Raw genomic sequence first — 23,604 nt, 5'->3', positions numbered from 1 at the left:
AAGGCTAAATCACCTTTTGCACTGGAAGCAACAAGCTTGTCAGGAAACGAGTGTATGCCCAAAGGATGCTGAAAAGAAACGGCTGCATGAAGACAAATTGCAGCAAGGTTGCTTAGCCAACCCTCCTGCTCTGTCCTCCATCATGCTCCATCACCCTGTTTCTCAGATACATGCTCCTGCTGTCTCCCTTCACAAATTCTGCATTCCTCTCTGACACACCCCTCAATGCGCCGCCAGCATTCACCATCACCAAACCGGAACAGGCGGGCAAAATCCTTCAGACATGGCCATTCTGGAGGTGAAGTAAAAAGTCTTTTTACAATATTTTCATATCTTTAAACTCTAAAAGCTCAAAGGTCAAATATAAAAAAGCACAGCATGTAATTGTTCAAAGTCTGCTGTTTTTTTAAATTACTTAAATTACAATTAGTTAATGTTGCATACAATGTAAAATATAAAAGAAGGTAAGAATTTAAAGAAAGTATTTCAATCGTATATTTATAATACAATTATAAATATATAAATATGGTTTACTATTTCCTAGTTTTTAAAGCAAAAAGTCTTCAAATTGAGGCTTCATAAGAGACAAAGCTTATGTCCAGATAGCACACTTTTGATTTCATTTCAGTTTTCTGAGCAGATCCATCTATTTTTGTTCTAGTATTTTTTTATGTTTTTTTTAAAGTACTACACACTTACAAGGTAATATCTATCTGAGGGTCAAACCATTGTGAAGATTTTTTTCAACTCAAAAAACTAAAATACAAAAGAGGAAATACAAAAATATCTCAGAATATTAGCTTCTTTAGCCAGCAGGAAAAAATGTGCCTGAAATGCTTAAATATTTTTAGATCCCCCCCCTTTTAAGTTTCCCTGCACAGACAGCGCATGCCTGTAAAACAGCAACCAACAAGCCTTGAGAAAGTGTTACCTCAGGCTGATCAGGCCGTTTTCATAGCAGCTGTTGGGAAAGATCCTGAGGGAAAGCCAGCATTAGTATGCACGCCTGCTTTCAGAGGATGCCTAATTGGATTTATTTTATCACAGCTACCTTGTGGAACTTAAAGGAGAATGAATCATCCATCTTTCAACAAAAGGTAAATCTAGAAGTGTTACAGCTGCAGAATAAGAAAGCTGTGATTTAATGACTTTGTCATTTTTCTTAAATATCATCCCTCACATAGTTTCTGTCTATATCAGGTCCTGTAGTTCTTTATAAAGAAGAATAACCAGCCAATAAACTTTACAAAAATGTAACTTGTCATTTCAACCAGAAAATTTTATGTTTGTAAATCATACGTGAATGAATCATGTCGATTGTACATAAAAAAAAATCAAATCTATAGTTACTAATTTCAATAATGTTGATCCGACATGAAACCATTAAATTGGATCAAACCCGTAGATAACGTCACGATATCCCGAGATTATGCGAGATTCCTCAACTACACCTGGCTGCGGCCTGCATGGGGAACCCTCAATCTTGCAGAATGCCTGAACACTGCTGAATCTTGACCCCGCCCACGTTGAGCCCGTCTTCTTCTTCACATTTTACAAGTTTCCATGTGCGAGATTGCCACCTTAGGGAAGTTAAGGAGGCCATAGTCTCATTTTGTTGAACCAACATCTTTCAAATTACTTACAGCACTCTAAAAAAGAGTATTTGGGCTGTAGTTGGAAAGATGAACTTTTTTACATTGTTCTAACTTAATTATTTAGTTTGGTGAAAATAAATCTTTTTTTTTTTTATTTCATTCAACTTAGGAAAAACACATAGTTGTCCGACATAGTTATTTTACTTTCAATCAACTTCATTTAATTAAGTTGATGTAACTTTGGTGTGAAGCCGTCAATGCGTCATGATGTCATAACGTAAGGCAGCGCAAGGAATTGTGGGATACCATTTTCTTTGCCTACCTGGGCAGAATGGGGTTTAAGTGTGAGTTTTTGTCCATGTGTTTTGTTGTCTAGCTGTTTTACTCTCTTTTAACTAGTAATTTAAACTGTTATGTATATTTTTTTCCGCACCATGAGTTAGAGTTTAGGAGAGGATGATGAGCAACCCCCTTGTGCGGTAAAGCACCGTGTGTCCCAATATTAAAGACAGAAGTCACATCACTTGAGTTCCTGCCTTGTAATGTGAGACGTTGGTGGGTCATGCATGTCTTTGATATGGAGATTAAAAGGCCCGTTGACTGAAACTTTAGAAAAATGACCAAAATTAAAGTGAAAATAACAAAAAATGTAAGTTAGATCAACATATTAAATGGAGTTTGATAGACAACAAATTAAGTTGAATTAATTTAATTCAATTACTTGTTACCAATTGAAGTGATTGATTTAAGTTGGATCAGCCAAGTTAAAGTTGGGTCCAACCATAGTAGTTAAATTGAATCAACTTAAATGTATTAGGTTGACCTAATTAGATGAAGTTGACCCAACATAGGTACATTAAGTAGGACCAATATGATTCATTTTTGTTTAAGTAAAGCTATCTAATCAGGTGGAAATCCTTTCCATAATTTTATTTTATGTTCATTCAAAGTTTTTTGAGTGTAGCTTGTGCAGTCACTGTAGAAGAAGTGCCAGTTTCTTGGTTACCATGAGCAGCATCACATTTCTTTTTCTATGGTGCATCAAGTGGCTGCAGGACTGTGGTTCATACCATCACCACCGTACAGATGACAACAGGTGTGACATGTGGAGCGAGTCTTCTTTCAGGCTGACCCTGACAGAAAATGAGGCACACTGCACTTTGGGAATAAAAAAAACATCAGTGGACAGAGAGCAAAGCTGAGGACTTCCTGAACTGAATCCAGAGTTGGTGACACTGGTATGAAGTAGTGTGAATATCTTATTATGAATATATCTATTCCTTTTTTTGCAGGGTTTCCATAGTGAAGTTGATTACTTGGTAATTTGACATGGAGTTTTATCCCAGGTAAGAATTGTGATCAAACACAGTTTCCACTGTTACACAGTCCAGAAGCTGGAGCCATGGAACAGAAGGATGAAGCCTGTGGTCACACGAAACACTGGTTTGTATTAATGTCACTTGAAGCCAGTTTTTAAAGCTCTGGAGTTGTCTTGATTGGATATAATCAAGAATAAAGCTCTGATTTTCTGAAACTAGGCCCAAAGGTGGAGCAAAAACAGACCCATCACTGTTTGGAATAAGGCAATTGTGATACTGATTAGATGCCCCACCTTACACCAAAAGGCCATGGCCTCCATTTGACTACAAGTTTTTAAATGAATGATTACATCATAAAGTAGGCTTTTCACATATTAACAAAAAATGCAAGAACCAGACAGTTAATCTGTTAATTTTGAAGTGGGAGTCTTTAACATTCCAGTGAAAGTGGGCTCAATGTTTTGTGTAAAAAAAACAACAAATGTTCATTTTTAAGAGCTGATACGGCTTCAGTCACTTTTGCTTTAAACACGCATCAAGAGGTGAAAGATAGTGTTGCGTGTGATTGATTTTTCAATAAAGAGCGGTTTGACACCAAAACAGTAGTGTGGATCCTGAATGGACAGGAAAATGTAAACCAACTGCTCTAACAAAGAAAAACAGACAAAAAATAATATAAAGAAATGAAGGAAATGTGCCAATAAAGTTGGTATTTTATTTAATATAATTTTATTCGTATGCTCACAATAAATGACATGTCTATTTATCCATCTGGGTAACGTCCGGGGTTTGGTCGGATAGATCGTTGGTCTGCATTTCCCAACACTAACCTGCACCTGGATTTACTGTCAATGAATCAACTCTTTTTCAGATGGACCAAAGTTTGCTAGTTTAGTCAGAGTTTAGGAGCCCTTTCATTCCTTATGTTGACAGTCATAAGAAAAAAAAAGCAGGTTATCCTGTGGGGAGGTGCTCCCAGGGAATTCAATGGGAGGCACTGGTTTTGTTTTTATTCCTTTAAGTTTATACTAGGTCTCCTAAATTACCTTTATCAAAGTTTTTGAATGTTTTCCTCTGATGACTTCTTTACACAACATCAGAGGAAACTGGAACAGCAATGTACTTTAAGAGCTTAATTAAAATAAAGGCTTAATTAGAGAGCTTTGATGGACAAACATGCCTGAACACTTGTAAAAAAAAAGTGTGCTTTTTCTATCGGCATGACAGGGCGAACGGCTTCAAGCTGCTAAACCAACTTTATCTAAGTGATGTCTCCTGAGAATCAGCCGCTACAGTCAGTGGATGTCAACATGTAGTCTATCCAGGCTTATTTTCTTTACCTGTCTTGATGTGTTACGTGTTGAACAGAGAGAAATAATTTCTATTATGAATTGTGTTGAAATGCAGAGACATGAAATTAGGAACTAAACCAAACTGCATGTTTTTAGGGCTTTTACCCAAATTATGATACCATATCTTCCTAGAATGGCAATTTCTCTGTTATATATTTTATGATATAATATAGTAAAGATGCATTTATGCTCACTTGTAAACCATTCTCTTTTAAAAATAAAATTTCAGTCTTCCTCAACGGGCTGCTTTAAACAGCACTTCCATGACTGTGAGCTCCACTTTTATTTTGCTTTGAAGTTTCTTTAGTTTCAAGTATTCAGTGGTATTCTGGTATTCATGTTTACACTGGCATAAACCATACATGAGTTTTCATTGTCTTAAACATATTAAAAATTGTGGTGATGGATACTTAAGTGTTTTCTTTTACTTTACTCCTAATTTACACTGATCTAGCAACAGATTTAATGATATCTTAGATATGAAACTGAGAAACTACACTACCACTTGATGACTTAGAAGCTTCTCTGTCAGCTTAAAGCCGTGCTGGAACTCACTATGGTGCCAAACCAAAAATAGTTTTTGCTTTTGCAGTGAAACTGCTTAAAAAAGAAACATTTCTTGTACTTGAGAATCAGTCATCAAAGAAGAGATGTGAATGTTTCTAAACTTCTCTAACTCAGTCTGAACATGCATAACAAGAATGAGCCATAAACTGCGAAGCCTTTACAACACCACATTTTAAAGTCTGTGAATGGAGCACTCTGCAGGGGTTTTGAAAAGTAAGAGCTTGAGCATCCATTAATTCTTGCTCTGCCAAGGAAGCCGAATGACTGCAAACTCAACTTCATCGATGCAGCCCTTCCCTGGAGGATGAAATGCTTGTGCCTAATTATACTCTTAACTGATGGATATTGTAAGCAAAACTTCCACTACATGGAGATAAAACACCACTTCTTTAAGAATATTTGACTTCTCTTAAATGTTAAAGAGAAAGAATAGGAAAAGGATAAAACCACAGCAGAGAAATAAAGGAAAAACTAGAAAAGGCCAATTATGATGTGCTTTTTAATGTCATGCAGCTTAACTCAAAAAAAGCAAAAAATAATGGATATGCAATAATGAAAACAGCGGCTGGCTTTCAAAATATGATAAAATCCAGAACCTCAGAGTGTTTAGTGACAAACTAAAAGAAGTTTAACAGAATCTACCAACTTTATGTAAACCAGCACAACAATGTTTAAATGTTAAAGATAAAGTGTTTTTGAGCATAATGTTTGTGTGCCTGAAAGGCAATTCATTTGGGACGTAACTGGAGCTAAAAGTTTGCCTGAGGGGAACATTCAAAGAGAGTTTTTTATTTTAATACTTGCAAATTCATTTTCACAGTTTTCTGCAGCAGCCTGGCGGATCCTATGAAAAATGCATTCTCAATAGTCTCCACATTTAAATTGTGCTGTGCTCAGACTGCCAGGCAACTTCAGAGAAAAACAAACAGGCTGTTATCTGTACTTTTCCTGTGGACACAGTCACTGAAATTAGGCCAAAGTTACACAGATTTTAGGAGCATTTTTGGGCTGATCTTTGGTGTATTGTCAAACTTAATTAGCATGAGCCCCACACAAATTCATTTGAAAATGATTAAAAATGTCATATTGCTAATTCTTACAACTAACAAGTTGTAAGAATTACAAATTTTTGTCTGTGGTCAAACAGACATCTTGGTTTCCTGGATGACTGAGTTCTTTCATCAGACAGCAGATGAACGGCAGGTGTTAATGTCAGGTATGCAGAGCTGCAGCCCAAAGCCATTTCTTTAATAAGTTAATAAGGTTGATATGTCATGTGGCATGCTTGGTGTTACAGTATACGAGTGTTATAAGTGTTACAGTACACACAGGGTGGAGGAGCAGTGTGACAGACGACATTTTTCCGGAAAATGATCATTTCTTCTTATTTTAATTTTCTCAAAAGGTCTCTCACATACTAAGGCTTTAACTACAGGAGAAGCAGCTTCCTTAGATTATTGGCAGCAGAGAAAAGTTATCAATTTGCTAAAAAGTCTATAACAATGGAGTTTCAGAACAGAAATACCTACAATACAAACATGAAGCAAGTACTGTGAACTGATGCAAAATATCAGTCTTCCTAACATTCATTAAAAATTGTACAGTTTCAGTTTTAGCAACACTGGCTCTAAGTTCAGTTTACTGTAGAAGTCATTTGAAAGTTTGAGCTTATTTTGTATTTTAGCTCATTTTTAAAGTTCTTTATGATCAGGCTCCACATTAGATCTCTGAGGATCTTAGATCATCTTATTGGTTGTCCCTCACGCACATTTTGCAATAAAACTGGCTCCCAAACGCTCTGTCTCTGTCCCAACACTGCACTGACTCAGACCAAGCTTTTATAATGCACCTGAGGACCATTTTATTATTAAAACATACTTTCAGCTAAACAGGTTTTAATGTTGGTGAGATTTTGTACTAGGACCACTTTACAAACCAAAAAAAAAGTTTTTTTTTTGCGACTTTAATGTCGGGAATTCATGAGAAACAAAGCTTAACTGTTAAATTGCGAGAATAAAGTTGCATATTTACTGAATTTATGACTTTAAATGTCGTAAATTTATGTGTTTTAACTGTGTAAATTTATGACATTTAAATTAAAAAAAAGACAAAAGTTTACAGTTACCAAAAAGTGATAAATTAACATGAGTAAAAATACTTGTCCGCTTATCTGAGCCATGTTTGAAAATGTAGGACATGGAGCATTTTGTGAAGCTTTATTTCAAAGTCAAAGGTCAAAGTCAGCTTTATTGTCAAATATGCTGCATACACATGACATACAGCACAGATGAAATTACTTTCCTCTTGCCCCACAGTGCATATTTTCGGATAGGTTTCAAAAACTAATAAATTTTGAACCCTTTAGCAGCTCAAAACCAATATGTTATTAGCATGAGAAAATTGAAAAGAATATGGCTGAAAGTGCTTCTCCTCAGACAGAAGCGTCACACAGACACAGAGATCTTTGTTTCATTGAGGAAGAAAGGATTCATGTGGACAGCTGCTTGCAGGGACACCGATGGCGTCATCAATGGGCTGCAGACCTGCAAACCACCCATCAATGAATGAAACATTCATAAATCGTAAATCTCGCCCTCCCTGCTTGGTTAGAGGACCTTATTGCCTTTCTGACACTACTTGCCCGTCGGACTATCCTGATGCACTGGAAAGATCTTCGCCCACCCACTCACTCAAAGTGGATAAAAGACTCTCTTTCTTTTATTAAGCTGGAAAAAATAAGACATTCTCTTAATGGTACTGGATGTAAATTCTCTGAAATTGGGTCACCTTTCTTAGAGCATGTCATGTCCTTGACCTTAGAAACGACCCAGTGAACTTTCAGGTACATTAACAGTTATGAGTTTACTACTTTATTTTTGTAATATTACTAATACTTCCTCGTAATTTCTATCTACGGTAGTTTGGTTCTTAGTAATTCTTTTAATTTGTCTTATGTTTTTTTACATCTTTTGTCCTGTGCTGTAAAGTACAACAGAGTTTTAGGGCCACCAAAAAAAAAAAAAAAGTAAAATTACAAGAATAAAGTCGAAATGAGCGTCCAGTGCAGCAGCAAGTGAACGCCACGCAGCAGCAGAGCAGACCGATTAAACTCAACTGAACAGGTGAGCTGAATGTTTATTGATAACGTTCCAAATGCTTGGAAGCTCATTTGTTTGATTTACGATTTGGCGTATGTAACACTGTTTACGTCCGCATTAGTGTTCGAATGACAGGTTCATGACATAATGTGACAAATGAACTTCTAGGTGTGTGAATGAAAGGGAAAATAAAGTCTGCAGCGGTCCTCTACACCCAAACGTGTCTCTGAGCTCCTTATTTCACAGATGAAAGTCCGCTTTACTGACACCGAACCCTGGAAAGCCGGCTCCACTGAAAATAATTTGAATTTGAGTCGCCAAAAGGTTCAGAATCCGGATATTTTGTAAACTCACCCTAAAACTCCATCGTACAATACATCCATGTATTTTATATTCTTTTTTTTTTTTTTTGAGAAAAGTATTTAATAGAAGAACTTTGTGCACTTAATTACTTCTTATAAGCGACAATGGATGGAGTAGCATGGATTAAGAAATTACTTTTTTTATCTTTAGAAATATTTTTCAATTCAATAAAATGATTCATAGTTATATTACAATAATATGTCAGATTTAAAAAGTCCATTCGGAAAGCTTTAGTGTTGTTGTTTATTAAGGAATAATGAAATGTGATCTTTGTGGAAACTTAAACACAAAAAGGAAAACATACACACATTAACACAGACCATATATTGTTCATTTCATTCTTCACATCAGTGAAAATTCCTTGTTTGGAAGTAAACTTTACTAGTTTGGATTAGTTGTAGATAAAATAACAGAAACACGAGATTATTTCTCCATTTTTTGCATTGTACAGTGACTCTATTGATCCCTATTCAAAGACGCTTCATTCATCTCAAAGGGGAAATAAAAAGCCGTACCATTTCATGGATCTTGTTTTCACAGATGTTAAAAAGCTTCTGAGTGAGGACAATTTGCTGTCAAGTTGCTGTGTAGCAAAAAGGATTATTAAAGTTTATCAGGATGGATTTCATCCTAAAACTTCTTGAACAAAAAACGTTCTCGAGGCTCAAGAGAACCAAGAGCAGAACCAGCCTTTTTCAGTTTATTTGAAGGAGGTTATGTACGGTGGCCGAGAAGTGCAAGACACTTTTGCATTCAAGACACAACAACAACAACTCTCGGTACAAATGAACAAATACTGAAACACAACAGCAAATCACAGAACTAATCACAGAGCACAGAACAAAAGCAAATCTGGGTGCGAAAAAGGTTTTGCATCACTTCCGGTATTAAGGGTACAGTATTAAGGGGCGGTATTAAGGGCACGCGGTATTAAGGGCACTTGGCGGCCGGCAAGTGCTTAACACGACAGCAGAAGATAGAGAAAATATTAACGAAAGTAAGCAGCTGCTAACAGAAATACTACCAGACATGACACAAAAACTTTACCTTGCTAAACATTGTTGTAATTTTTATTGTAGTAATACAATAAAAAAATGCTTATGAGCTGTTTCATATATTTTTAAGGTCCACATAAAGAGAACAGTAATAAATAGCTTTAAAAAATCCATGATCCACGAAAAATACACGATTGATTTTGTATTACGTCCCTTTCTGTTAGAAGCCGTGTCTCCGCTTTCGTTGTGGTGTTTCAGTATTTGTTTATGTGTACCAAGATTGTTTTTAGTGCTTAATGTACCAGGATTTGTTGTATCTTGTCTTGCACCTCTCGTTCACCATAGTTATGCCTATAGAAGATAAGTTGCATCTTGCTGCAAATATTGCCCTTCTCAAAAACATAATCTCTAGAGCCTCCCCAGTTTAGTCTGTTATCCATGAAACTGCTCTGGTCCTTGGTGTAGAATGAAAGCTGAGTTGGATTTTTAAAGTTTGCACTTTACCCAACTCCAGGTCTCAAAGTTCACATTTGTGCATTTTTTCCAGCATACCACGCTCTGGCATTTTCTAATTGGCTGGACACACCTAAAGGGGGCTATACAAATAAAATTGAATTGAATTGAATTGAATTAAACCAGGTAATCAGTCACGAGTAGCGCAATAATATCTGGAAATCCTGCAGAGACAATGGCCCTTGAGGCCTTGAGTTTCCCATCCCTGATCTACACTTATTGGCTACTTCATTAGGTACACTTTGCCAGTACCGGGTTGGAGCCCCTGTTGCCTCCAGAACTGCCTTAATCCTTGGTGGCATAGATTTAACAAGGTCCTTGAAACATTCCTCAGAGAGTTTAGTCCATATTGACATGACAGCATCACACAGTTGCTGCAAATTTGTCAGCTGCACATCCATGATTACAATCTCCTGTTCCACCACATCCCAAAGGTTCTCTATTGGGTTGAGATCTGGTGACTGTGTAGACCATTTTAGTCCAGAGAACTCATTGTCATGTTTAAAAAACCAGTCTGAGAGGATTCCAGCTTTAGGACATGGCACCTTATCCTGCTGGAAGTAATCAGAAGATGGTACACTGTACAGTAGTCAGAAAGGGATGGACATGGTCAGCAACAATACTCAGGTCGGCTGTGGCATTGGAACCATGCTCAATTGGTACTAAGGGGTCCACAGTGTGCAAAGAAAATATCCCTTGTTGCATTTCCAAAATACACTGGGGAGATCACTTCCCTTGCCTGGCACTGTCACATTAGAAGCAAGGTCCAAGGACTGGGAGGTCTGGGAATCCTGGCAAATGGGCAAGCAAGTGATACTCAGACTTATAAGTGGTCAAAAAAAAAAAAAAAGTTTGGTTGAGATAGACAAGGGCAAAAGGAAGTGTGTCAAAGTCAGGGGCTTGGTCTACGAAAACAAACAAACAAGGTGTTCAAAAGTGAGAACTTAACAGGGGCTTCACTTGATGCAAAGGCTAGGACACAAAGATCTACTACAAAGCAGGAACTTGATAGAGTGAGTGGTGGACAGGTAGCCAGCAGGTCCAAAGAGGAACAAGGAGCCAAACCCCTGAAAGGATAGATGAATGAATGGCCAAGTGAATGGTTTAAAAAATTCAGTAAAAATAAAATGTTGTTGTTGGCTTCAACAATCAACTAAAGAAGATACACATTACCTAACATCCATTTTCAATACCCGCTAAATCCCTTTTTGGGTCATGAGGTTACTGGACCCTGTCAAAGCTACTGTTGGGCCAGGGTGGGGTACGCCCTGGACAGGTTGCCAGTTTGTCGTTTGACACACAATCATCCCTACACACATGCACACTTTGGGACACTTTAGAGTAACCAATTGATTTGATTTGATTGGATTTGATTTGACCAATTGACCTGAAGCATGTTTTTGGTCCCAGCCAGGAGTCGAAACCACTGTGCAGTCCAAATTACCTCATATCAAATAATATAACATGGTACCATGCAGTAAAGAGTTACAACCTTATCTTATAACAAATAAATTGTGCATTTACTTACTATTAAATATGTATATAAGGTTCTTGTGCAACTACTGTTTAAGGCATGTTAAGTTAAAATTAACGCACAGAACATTTAAGTCAGATGCATTCTATTCCACTATTGAAGCATATTCTATTTGAGTGCTGAGCTACAGCCAGCATTGATGCTCCTTTCATTCTCTTGAAACTATGTTAGACCCAACAGTCTAAGATCTAAGAGTTTTAAGATCCAACAGTGGATGCTCCTATGTATCCTGTGATTAGTGTTTGGTAAGAGAATGACACCTAGTGATTGATGGCACCTTATCTGTTTACCCATGATGCACCGAGCCATCATTCAACAAATTATTCAACAACGACATGGTGCTCACTATCAGCAGTGTGGCAGCCATCATTCATATCTGAAACATCATCTAATTAAAAGACATCACTTCTACCAGACAGCTTTCTTACAGCCAGCTGGAGCAAATTGATTCTCAACCCCATTCCAGTCTCTGCAGTGGAGGAATGAATAATGCATGGACATTAAAGCCTTATCTTCTGTCCTGACAAACAATGTCGGCATGCTTTGAATATTCTAGAAAGGTGTGCACAGGGATTGCTTCTTAGCAGAGAGAAAGCTGCTACACATGTGGGAGATTGTTTCGCTTTTGCTGTAGTTTGTGATCCAATTAGTGATCTAATTGCAGACACACAAACTCTACTGATTCACCTTTTAATTGTTTGTAATTTGTGAGGTTTATGTCAACGAAAAGTGACTCAATCTCCATGCATTTAATTTCAAATGGCAGAGGTCACACATTTATACTGCAGGACATGTCATCAAAAACACATTGTTGTGTTTAAAAAATGTGATCCAGTCACACTTATAAAAGCAGAAGGTGTTCTGTATTCTATAGCTGTTTTGTGCTTAAGTGGAAAAGACCGCTAGTATTAAAAATGTAAATCAGGAACATAAAACCTGATTGAGTGGTGGTTCTTTATAAACCTCAATGGCATAAACATGTTTAAGGTTGCAAGATTGTCTTGGTGAGCATTCTTTTAATGAAAAGTAATTAGTGTAGCTTTGTTTCAGTCTGCCTGTGCGCCTAAACTAGAATGTAGTTTAGGCGCACAGGCAGACTGAAAAAAAGCTACACTAATACAAAACGCTGCAATTGTTAAAGAGATTTTGTTTCCTTAAATCAAAGTTAATTTGTGGACCAGAATTAAGGCGTTTTTCTAGATAAATACTATATGGATTTCTTTCATGAGCTGCAGACTACTTCCCTGTAGATAATCTAAAGGGGTCCAGACTAATCAGCCACCTAACACGCAGCAGGACTCAAAGGTTTGCATTGATTCTTATAACATCAGCTGCAACAAACCTTATAAGTATTTATTCACTGAACAAAAAGGTAGACAACCACAACAACAAAGCTTTTTCTTAAGGGAAAAAAAGGCTTTACCTTCTGTTCTTTACAACGTTGGCAAGAGTTTGATTTTCAAATTGACTTCACTCTGTTAATCTGATTGGGCGAAGCTACCCCTCCATAGATGCCATTAGACAGATGGCTCACTCCAATCATCTCCAGTGTAATATCTAAAAGTATTTGCGATTTTCTAACAGGACTTCCCAGATGGTGTTATATAACAAACCTGGCATACCTCTGTTATGTCTCTGGGCCACAATGCAGATTGTAATGCACTGAAAAACCCAATGGAGCTAAAAGCTTCCACTGTATTTGCTGGATGATGGTCTCCTTGGATTTTTTGAAAACATTTAAACTGAAACTATCTCAAGAAGGTGGCTTTTTTAATTTCCTGCTTACATAAAATGTTCACGGGATTCTCATATGACTGAAGCCCTAATCCTGGCAGCTCAGGAACAAGCCCTGAGCACCAGAACGATAGAGGCTCAGATCTACCACACCAGACAAGACCCAAGGTGTAGGCTGTGCAAAGAGGCGCCTGAAACAATCCAGCACATAACTGCAGGGTGTAAGATACTGGCAGGTAAAGCATACATGGAGCGCCACAATCAAGTTGCTGGAATAATATACAGGAACATGTGTGCAGAACATGTGTGCAGAATATGGACTGGAAACCCCAAAGTCAACCAACCAGACATTGTAGTGGTGGATAAAGAACAGAGGAAAGCCGTTGTGGTGGATGTGGCAGTGCCAAGCGATGGGAAAATCAGGAAGAAGGAACATGAGAAACTGGAGAAATACCAGGGACTCAGAGAAGAACTGGAAAGTGAAGGTGACAGTGGTGCCTGTGGTAATTGGAGCACTCGGGGCAGTAACCCCCAAGCTGGAGGAGTGGCTACAACAGATACCTGGAAAGACCTCAGACCTCTCAGTCCAGAAAAGCACAGTGCTAGGAACAGCTAAGATACTGCAGGACCCTCAAGCTCCCAGGCCTCTGGTAGAGGACCCGAGCTTGGAGGAGAAACCACCCGCAGAGGGTGAGAGGGGCATTTTTTTTAATATTATATATATATAGTGCTGTAAGCCAATCATTGTAATGCAATAGAGGACAGACTTGAAATGACTTTGACTTTCAGAAAAAGTTATCATCAGATGTCTATCTGAACTGTTAACAAAAAAAGTGCAGAGCATTTTTCATCTGTCTCTGCCATTGTTTAAATATAGAGACAATTTCCATTAAAATTTCACTGAAATGGTCCAAGCTGTGATTGAATTTGTATAACAGGATAATTAGATTGTTGCTGAGAAACAACAGTAAGTAGAGCCTGTCTGCAAAGAAAAAAGAATAAAAATGTCAGGCAAGTAAAACTGACACAAAGGAGGTGAGCAGCTTTTGGTACACATCCCATTTCCCTCAGCAGATAAACCAGGAGTTTGAAGAAGATCTAAAAGGGAAGTGGAAGTTCAACTTTTTTAGCAAGCTCAATTTTCCTCAGAGAAGAGGTTTTTCCTTTTATGACCTGCCTGAGGGGTTTGCTCCCACACAAACAGCAGCCAAGACTAGCAAAATACTGTTCACCCACATGACATGACTTCTTTTCCTAAAAACGGAAAACCTTCAAATACAGAGGGCTTGATGGGATAAGGGTTGATTATGAATTCTCTCCCTCTGCTAAATGTGTCAACCTAGCCAAATGTCAGCGGATATTCTGTCAAAAGACATTTGAGCTGACTGAAAATGTCAGCATGAAAGAGAGCAAAGGGGGAAACAAAGGGAGGAAACTGGTGCACAAGTGCTTGTGTGGCTCAGATATGGCAGAGCACCTGTTTTCATTATGTTGGGGGATTTAGTTTCAACTGGTGTTTCACAGTTGTTGCGACCTCTTTCCTTTAGTGCCAACATCTTTCTGAGCTCATTTATTCTCCTTTTTCCACACATCAAATATTTGGAAACAAACAGCACACAGTTGGCAAGAGTATGGAGGTCTCAGTGCGTAAACTTTGGGAACAAACCCAGCATCGCTACAAGTTCACCATCAGTTTTCTTGCACTTCTGCTTGGCCATTAAAAATTCAGAAAATTGTCAGCTCAAATGCAAAAAACAATCAAAAACATAGCAGTAGTTCCTGTTGATCAGTTTCAAATGACTCAACCTGAAGTGGTGAAAATGATGCAGAATTCAAAAGTGTGTGTAACACAGCACATCAGCAGCCATTAGCAACAATTGCACGAGACACAGAATGGTCATAGTGGCTCATAGCTACAGAAACTGTAGGTATGAGCGTTTCTTTGTGTAGTATGTTTTTTCAGAAAGCCCCCTCTGCACTCACCAAAGGCCGTGTAAAATTCTTCTTTGGTCAGATGTTCGTCGTCATTGACGTCGTTGTACTTCAGGAGGTCAAACAGTGTGCAGTCAGACACATCCAAGGACAAACCTTCATGTTTGATGACCTTAAAGAAAGTGTGAGAAACTTTGGTTGAGTGGGCTGCACACAGGAGGCTCTGACAGCAGCAGGAAAACTCAAGACAAAAATCAATGATCAGTTTTTCACATGTCCAGTAAAAATAAATGAAAACGATTCTACCTTTAGGTTTATAATATTGAGAAATTAACAAGAAACCGTCACCTATGGCAGTCGTGGTGCTATTTGTGCGGCTTATTTCATCTTGTTATGAGACAACATTTTATGGTCCTTATGTGGAGCATCACATGACCAAGAATGGTCAGCAATTCTGATCAGAACAGGGGATCTGGTAAATGTCCAAAGTTTTAACATCAGTGCCCTGTGCATTGAATTAACAAGGTGAGGTTTAGGGTTACATTTCCTGAATGTTTTCTCAATACGTTTTTCTTTTGTTTGTATTTGTAGAAGCTTTAGCAAAGTGTTCTAATCAAATTTGGGTTATTTTGCAGTTATAAACACTCTAGCAACAACAAAATGATCCCTTATCTGAAATTAGCTTAATCAATACTGTAAAATGTTCCAACAGCCACATTCTGGTAAATAGTAAATGGCGTATACTTATATAGGGCTTTTCTACCTTCCTTTTGCTGTCGATAACCCGAACATGTGTGTGTGTGTGTTCTTATGTAGTTTCTCTTGTGCCTGATTTAAAAAAAAAAGATATTACTTTTGGTCAACTTAGCAAAAACATGTCTTTCAAAATCACAAAATTCATGCAAAAATCCCTAATTTAGGAAAGAGACATTTCCTCTGTGCATTTGAAGCCTGCACTTGAATCTAGCCACAGGGGTTGCAAGCCAGTTGCCTCTGTGCCGGTCCCAAGCCCGGATAAATAGAGAGGGTTGCGTCAGGAAGGGCATCCGGCGTAAAAATTGCCAAAATAACCATTGCTTTTCTGTGTTTTTGGTCCTGAATGGATTTCCTGCATATGAATTGAACAAAAGTAACCCAAAGCTTTAAATGAGGTATACATTCCTTGTTAAAGTTTTAAGTTGAGGGCCTCTCTTTCTGTCTCTGTTTAGAGCTTCTTTTTCTTCTTTTGTAGTTCCAGTTGATGACTTGAAGGCATTTGCACAGTGAAAATGCCCTTGTTTGAATCCTGGGACTTTTCTGTGTGGAGTTTGCATGTTCTCCCCATGCAAGTCTGGGTTTTTTCTCTGGGCAGTCCAGCTACCTCCCACCATCCAAACATTGCTCCACAGGTTATTATATTACTCTAAATTTTCTCTAGGTGTGAATCGGTGTGTGTGTTGGGACCGGTCCAAGAGGTCCCAACAGTGGGGACCCAACAGTTGCGGGGACAGGATCTGGCAACCCTGTGGATGGATGGACAGGTGGAATTCTCAGAAACAGCCAGAAATTGAGAAGCGGCCCAAGCATGATGGAAAGAAACAGGGAAAACTGTTAATCCTTTGAAACATTAGATCAGCAGATACCTCGTCATGGACCATGTTTAGTAATACTTGCAAGTTCATTCATAATAATCTCCAGTTAAACCCAGTGAAAATGGAAAGAGATAAAGTTTAACCACAGCAGGAGCCCATCCCAGCTGTGTTGCAAAAGACTGATGCAAAACCACACAGCTAACACTGGGCTAATGCTGTGCAGCTTTCGTTTGTCACAGTGGACACTGAAAGGCTCCAGACAGTTTTTCATGGACGGATTAAAACATGATCCTGCTCCACGGCACATTGCCGTACTGCCAGTAAAACATCCATCATACCAAATCGGCTGTCACAATATTGATCACTAGGGACAGCTTTATACATCATGTCCTGCCCTCTGGGTGAGTGCTCTTCCATTATTTTGACTTGCACAAAATTATTGGGGTGGGATGGGGGGGTCATCAGTTATATCCTGGTGTTCATGTTTCACAAATACTCTCTGAAACAAGTCTACTTGTGTAATTCCCATTACATTACTTGTGTAGTGGGAACAATCAAGTTTTTGCTGAAGCACTTCGTATACATAACAGGTAGGAACACTGTTGTTGTTTCTCGTCTTTGTTTTTGCCTTCATGAGGTTTCTGTGTGTTTTTAATCCAGGATATAAACTTTAACCAAGACAATATCAATCCCTCTTTAAGGAGAGTATGATGAAGAATAGTCTGTTCATGTTCAGCATCCATGTTAAACTATGTGAGGCTGATGTGATAACGAGGTGTAATATTCATGCAGACTGTAGCCTCTGCCTGTTTAAATCCAACCCTAAATGAAACATCCAATGGAACATTTGCTGATTAATCGAACAGAACGTTTCTCACAATTAGCAGCTGCAATACATTTTCACTGCAGCACCTTAGTATTCAGTGCATTTCTGCAATTCCACTGAAGTCTTGCAAGTAATTCCCACATAATACACAGTAGTTGCAGTAATTTCTACCCAGGGTCAGTGTTTTGCAACCATAAAGCGCTATTTTTAAAATTTGCATTGCAATCTTCAAGGGTTATTAGTTTCATAATGTTAGCAAATCTACAACGTATCTAATAACACAAATTGAATTTTATCCAGAATTGAAGAAAACCAAGTGAAGATATATTTTCAATCAATAATGAAATAAAACAGTTCATAAACCGTTCAAGAGTATCCAGCTCATGACTCAGGCAAGTTAATCTATGATGATAAAAAACTGTTTAAGTATAACTCACACAGGCACATTTCTCTGCACAGCATCTTTTAAAAGGTTTGAATTATTTCAAGTGGTCGGCTCACTGTTTTTTGACTGCTAGAGGTGTTGCTTTTTACATAAACTCAGGCTGAATATTTTACCTGGATCAGCACACCTGACCTTTTGTCATGTCCTCAGACATTCAAAGGCACTGAAGTGAAGGATCTAAAGTGGTGGAAAGGCTTCTTCTTCGTGATGTTTCTGAGGGAAACTTCTGTGGTGCACAACCACCTTCAGACAAAAAGTATGTAGTCTCAAAAAAGGATTTAAAAAAATTCCCCATAAATGTGTATTTTATTAATCTCATGTCTAAAATTGAAGTGAGATTAGTCAGCAAAAACCTTTAGGATTAAACATCATTTCTTAAATTATTGGAGGGGTGTTAAAATTTGATCCTTTTTTTCTTTATTTTAGGGGTTTTCTTTCTCCAGAACTTGCTGGGAACTGTCCTTTAGATAAGCATGTCAAACATTTATAAATAAAAAAAAACATTCCTTTAATTTGGTGAGAAGCAATATCATTTTGACAAAAACGATGATAGTTAAAAAGATGGAACTCAATTAAGGAAAAATAGAATTTGACCTTATTTTGAAAGAAAGAAGTAAAGAGCTTTTCTCCATGTTATGACCCTGGAAATTACATTTTGAAAAGAATACATGCAGCCAGGAAAGTAATTAAAAGTTGCAAATAAATATCAAGCAAGAAAAGAAATCCTGTTGAAGAGAAATGATGAAGAATAATTTGATCAGAAAAAACATTTAGTGGTAAAGTTTAAAACAGAGACACTGTCACGGTGCCTCTGTCAGCCCCGCCCCCCTCTCCTCTGCTCTGCTCCCGACTCCACCAGCTGTGACCACTTCACCCTCATCAACCCGTCTGCTCTTAAGGAGATCCAGCTCATTCATTCGACGCCAGTTCGTTACCCCTACGCCTGGTCTGCCTGCTCATGCCTTGTGTACTCTCGCCTTGTCTCATTCTAACTCTATGCCTCCCTGTCTCAGGATTCATCACGACGAAGGTCACCTGTGTGGAAGTCCTCAGTTGCTTACCTGCTGCCACGACGAATTCCGGAGACGCTCTGCCGCAGCTCTGCCTCCAGCCACGCCACGAGCCACGCTCTCGCCAAGAATCATCTCACAGCCAAAACAATCTTGACATTAAAACCTACTTACCAAGCCAGCCACTCTTGTGATTGTGATCTTGTGTAAGTCAGCAAGGGATCATCACCCTTGGACGCCAAGCCGACTCTCGCAAATCGCCTCAGCCCAACAAGAACTTTTCCGACACCTTGACGGTATGTCGCAAACATTATTGGAAATTACTGGTCAAGCCTCCGCTTCTATTCCCACAGTTCCTGTCACCGCTTCCGGCAGCATCCCTGTTTCCGCTCCCGTCATGTTGTCAGAGAATTTCCGCCTCCAGCCCGAACCATTCCACGGAGATGTGGAGGCATGTGGAGGTTTCCTCCTCCAATGTCAGCTTCTCTTCCAACAAGCTCCACTTCACTACTACTCTGACCACAGTAAGATCACACTGATCATAAACTCATTACGCAGCAAAGCCTAGCAATGGGCACAGGCCTTTCTGGCAGCCAACCCCATAACTCACCTGTCTTTTGATCATTTCATTGACGAATTCAGATTAGTTTTTGACCAACCCCGGAAACAGGAGGAAGCCGCCTGCAAACTACTAGCCCTCAGGCAACGTAACCGCCCCGTCAGCGAACACATCATCGATTTCCGCATTCTGGCGGTAGAGGCTGGATGGACTGATCCAGCACTCCGGGGCGTGTTTTATCAATCTCTCAGTGATCCTATCAAAGACCATCTATGTACCCAGCCGGAGGCTAATTCATTCGAGGAGTTAGCTGCTGCTGCCCTACGTTCAGATATCAGGTTCCGAGAGCGCAATCTGGATTGAAGCCATGTTTCCCGGAAAGTTCCGGTACGGACATCTCCAAACCTGCCAGTTGTCACGATCCTGTTTCTCGACCTGAGAACCCACGCGTTACCCCCGATCATCCCATGCAGATTGGACACTCGAAGCTCACGCGGAAGAGCGGATGAGATGTATTTTTTTAATTAATTAATTAATTTGTTTCAAGCTTTGTAGTCAAAGCAATATAGAATATACACAGATTTATCAAATTCATTACAGAAATGTAATGAATGGCATAGATAAAAATAAAAACAGAAAATAAAGCAGATAAAAAATTAAGTTATAATCTACTGTTGTATTCTAATATATGTTAAGATTTATATATGTTTGAAATAATATTTTTAAACTTTAGTTTGTATGTGTCTGATGAGTTGCTTTCAACTTAGTCATCGATAACAACCCATAAGAACTTGATTTATGTGACACTTTCAATTGAGGCATTATTTATTTGAATTCAGAGCTTATTATTGGCAATCTTTGGTTTTATCTAGGTTCAAAGATTATCTGTTTTTATTCATCCATGATTTTATTTTATTTAACTCTGTGTTCACCTCATTGATAAATTCCCCAGGATTGTCTGTAGAATAGAATATATGAGTTTTAAAAGTTTTGAAACGTTGAATATATCTTTTATGTAAATAATGAATAGCGTCAGGCCCAGAAGTGATCCTTGTGAGACACCACAACTTATCTCTTTGGCTTCTCATGTAAATTTATCAGTCTTGACAAACTGTGTTCTTCCCGTTAAATAGCTTTAGACCCAAGTTAGTGCTAGTCCTCTTATCCCACGGACTTCTATTCTTGTTAAGTAGGATGTAATGATTGATTTTTTCCAGAGCATTTGTGATTTCCTCCACAGCATCAATAATAGCCAATGAGGTTGATCTGTTTTCTCTAAATTCATTTTGGTTTTCATTAATAATGTTATGTTTATCAATAAATTTAACTAATTTATCACTGATTTTTTTTTTTTTTTTTTTTTTTTTCAACTTGTCCTGTCCAACAGCTAGGCAAACAGATGAGAGCTGAGGGCCTCTTGTGTTGGACATATTTTATTTTAACAAGAGGAAGGAAACTGAATATTTTTCTAAGATCTTTGAGAATTGTGGAAGGAGAGAAACAGGTCTATAGTTTGTAAATTGGTGTTTGTCTCCGCTGGGAAGAAGAAGATGGATGAATGGATGGATGGATGGATGGATGGGTGGGTGGGTGGATGGGTGCGTGGGTGGATGGATGGAAATATTAGTATTCTTCAATAACATAGTGTTTTTGTTGTTCACCTTTTGGCATATCCCTTCAGGGGTCGCCACAGCGGATCAGTGGATTTTTTAGGGTAAATGTGTTTTCTTTTTCGTTTCAGTTCAATTTACAGTTATTTTTTATGGTCCTCTGACAAGTCAACCATAGGGAAATGGCTTTAATGATACTCAACACCATGAATACAGTAGAAACATATTTCTATTCATGTGCAGTAGACAGTTACCTATGTTTATCCCTGACAAAATGTTAGAGAAAGTTGTTTTAAAAACACACATGTCTTGAGAAATTTGAATATCAAGTTTTCACATCCGGGTAACTGGAGTTAAAGTTGATTTTACAACTATCTACACTATCAACCTTACTAACACAGAAAGCGATGATAAGATTGTCTTCACTAACTCCAACTCTGTTAAGTTATATAATGTCTCATCCATTGATTAAAAATGTTACATCTACTGTTAAATACATTAGATGAAGATTCAGGGCTCTTCCCTTGAAAAACTTTAGTTTGGGAGGCAAACACAAAGGATAAGGTAGCTGTCAAAAAGAAACGTATGTTGAATGAAAAACATTATAATACAGTGATCTCTGGACGCATTTTGCTGTTGCCAGGTGACAACAGCTAATCGTGTAAACAATGCTCCAGCGGAACATTTCAGATCCACAAGTGGTGGAAAACGGTCCAAAAAGAGGCAGCAGGTATGCCACTTAGGTGTAACAAAGTTCATGTTTGTCAAAAAAAGATTTGATAATAAGAGAAAGGTGAAACAAAATAAGAAAAAAACAAGAAAGCCAACTCTTAGCTACAGTAGGCCAACTAGCAGTCAAGTCAACCAGCAGCAGTTAAAGAAAAAAGAAAACATCAGTAGGATCAGCATATCCAACTTTCTTTCTTTTACTAAAACTTTTTTCTTGCATTTGGCAGTTGTTCTTTTTTTACACCTGTGTTGTGATTGTTTAATTCTATTGCATTGTTGTTAATAAAACACATTGTCTCTTGCTTATGACATCATTGCTTCAACATGAAGGTTAGTGGCGATATAATATCTATATATTAAAGACCTACATTTAATAATAAAAATAATGGATTACATTTATCTACGCTTTTCCAGACGCTCAAAGTTCTTCCAATGTGTCCATCATTCATTCATATTTGGTGATGGTAACTACTGATGTGGCCACAGCTGCCCTGGGGCAGACTGACAGAGGTGTGGCTGCCAGTGGGGCCTCATCACCGGAACATTCATTTATGGACAATTCACACACCAGTGGAGCCACACTGGAGGCAAGGAGGGTGAAGTGTCTTACACCAAGGAAAACAACGACAGTTGGCTGGGGGGAGTGGGGATCGAACCAGCGACGCTTTGATCATTGGACGCCCTGCTCAACTGGCTGAGCCACTGCCACATTTACATAACTTTAATAAAGCAATGCTAAAAAAATAAAACCATGTAAACTGTTCCTCAGTACCTGGTTGTTCTCATTGCCGAAGCGTACATTTTTTCTTTAATTTCAGTCTCAGGTTGGAGTCAGTACACATGCTCACACATGATGTTTGGTGACTAAATATATATGGCAGTGAACTTGTGACATATTTTTGACAGTAATCTAACAGGAGAAAGTTTGTATTAAAAAAAAGAAAGGTAATATAATCTCATGATAGGGTGAGAGGGTGGGGGGTTTAGCCCGCGTTGCACCTTGGGGGGAGGAGCTACTTGTCAGTGGTCCCCCTCCCATGGTTGCCGTATGGAATGGGCCCCCCTCTTTCGGTTTTATTTGCACCTTAGACATGTAGGGCCCTTGGTAGAGGGGGTGCTTGGACATCACTTCCAGCAAGCAGCAGATGTCCTCCTAGCGCCCTACCCGCCAATTTTAACCGCACCTTAGACACTTAGGGCCCTTTGGTGGGGAGGGTGATGGGACATCACTGTGAGTAATCAGGAGATGTCCCCTCAGTGCCCTACCCGCCAATTTTAACTGCATCCACTTAGTACACACACCCTTCACTCTTCAAAATATACATTCCAACATAAACACACACACACTTCGCAAGGAAGGTGGGACCTTGGACCATCTGTCCCCTACCCAATCCCTGGTAGGGGGTACTGGGCCCTTGGCAACGGCGGCCGTGTCCCCTGGGTGCTGGCTTCCTGGGCCCGTCAGTCATGTCTCCTCGCAGGGAGAGGGATCCCTGAGCTTTCTGGCAAGGCCAGAAGCCGGGGATCACATCACACCTGAGTCGGGGGTGTCCGTGTCCCTGTGGTGTGGGTGCTGGTCCTTGCACCAGAATGCTGGGCCTCGCCAAACTTCCCACTGTGGCCGAGCCTGGTCGGGCTATGTTTACAACACCCCTGGTGGGCCCCCTTTTCTTCCGGGTGCCCTCCTCCTGGGCGGGGACAGCTGGCTCCTGCCTTGCTCCTTCCTGGACCAACCATGGGCCGGGTGGGTGATTGGCTGGTGCGCGGAGCGGGTGTCCCTTGGGGGGTCCTCGCTCGTACCTGGGGTTGGGGCGGGGGGATGCCAAGAACTCCTGGGTGGTGATGAGGCGCT

The 23,604-nt window shown here is 39.1% G+C and overlaps 1 protein-coding gene across 1 annotated transcript in view; it reads right to left on the bottom strand.

Annotated features, from left to right (window-relative positions):
• The window catches only part of fstl5 (follistatin-like 5), a 256,580-nt gene that overhangs the window by 97,753 nt on the left and 135,223 nt on the right, over nucleotides 1-23,604 (bottom strand). The window contains exon 6 of the mRNA XM_078953833.1: nucleotides 15,054-15,174. Coding sequence (XP_078809959.1) covers nucleotides 15,054-15,174 — 121 coding nt within the window. The remainder of the gene's footprint in view (nucleotides 1-15,053; nucleotides 15,175-23,604) is intronic.

Source organism: Oryzias latipes, chromosome 10, assembly GCF_053564925.1.
Source record: "Oryzias latipes strain Hd-rR chromosome 10, Olatipes_Hd-rR_3.1".
In the NCBI taxonomy this organism is placed as follows: Eukaryota; Metazoa; Chordata; class Actinopteri; order Beloniformes; family Adrianichthyidae; genus Oryzias; species Oryzias latipes.
This window is presented reverse-complemented; position numbering and strand designations above follow the sequence as displayed.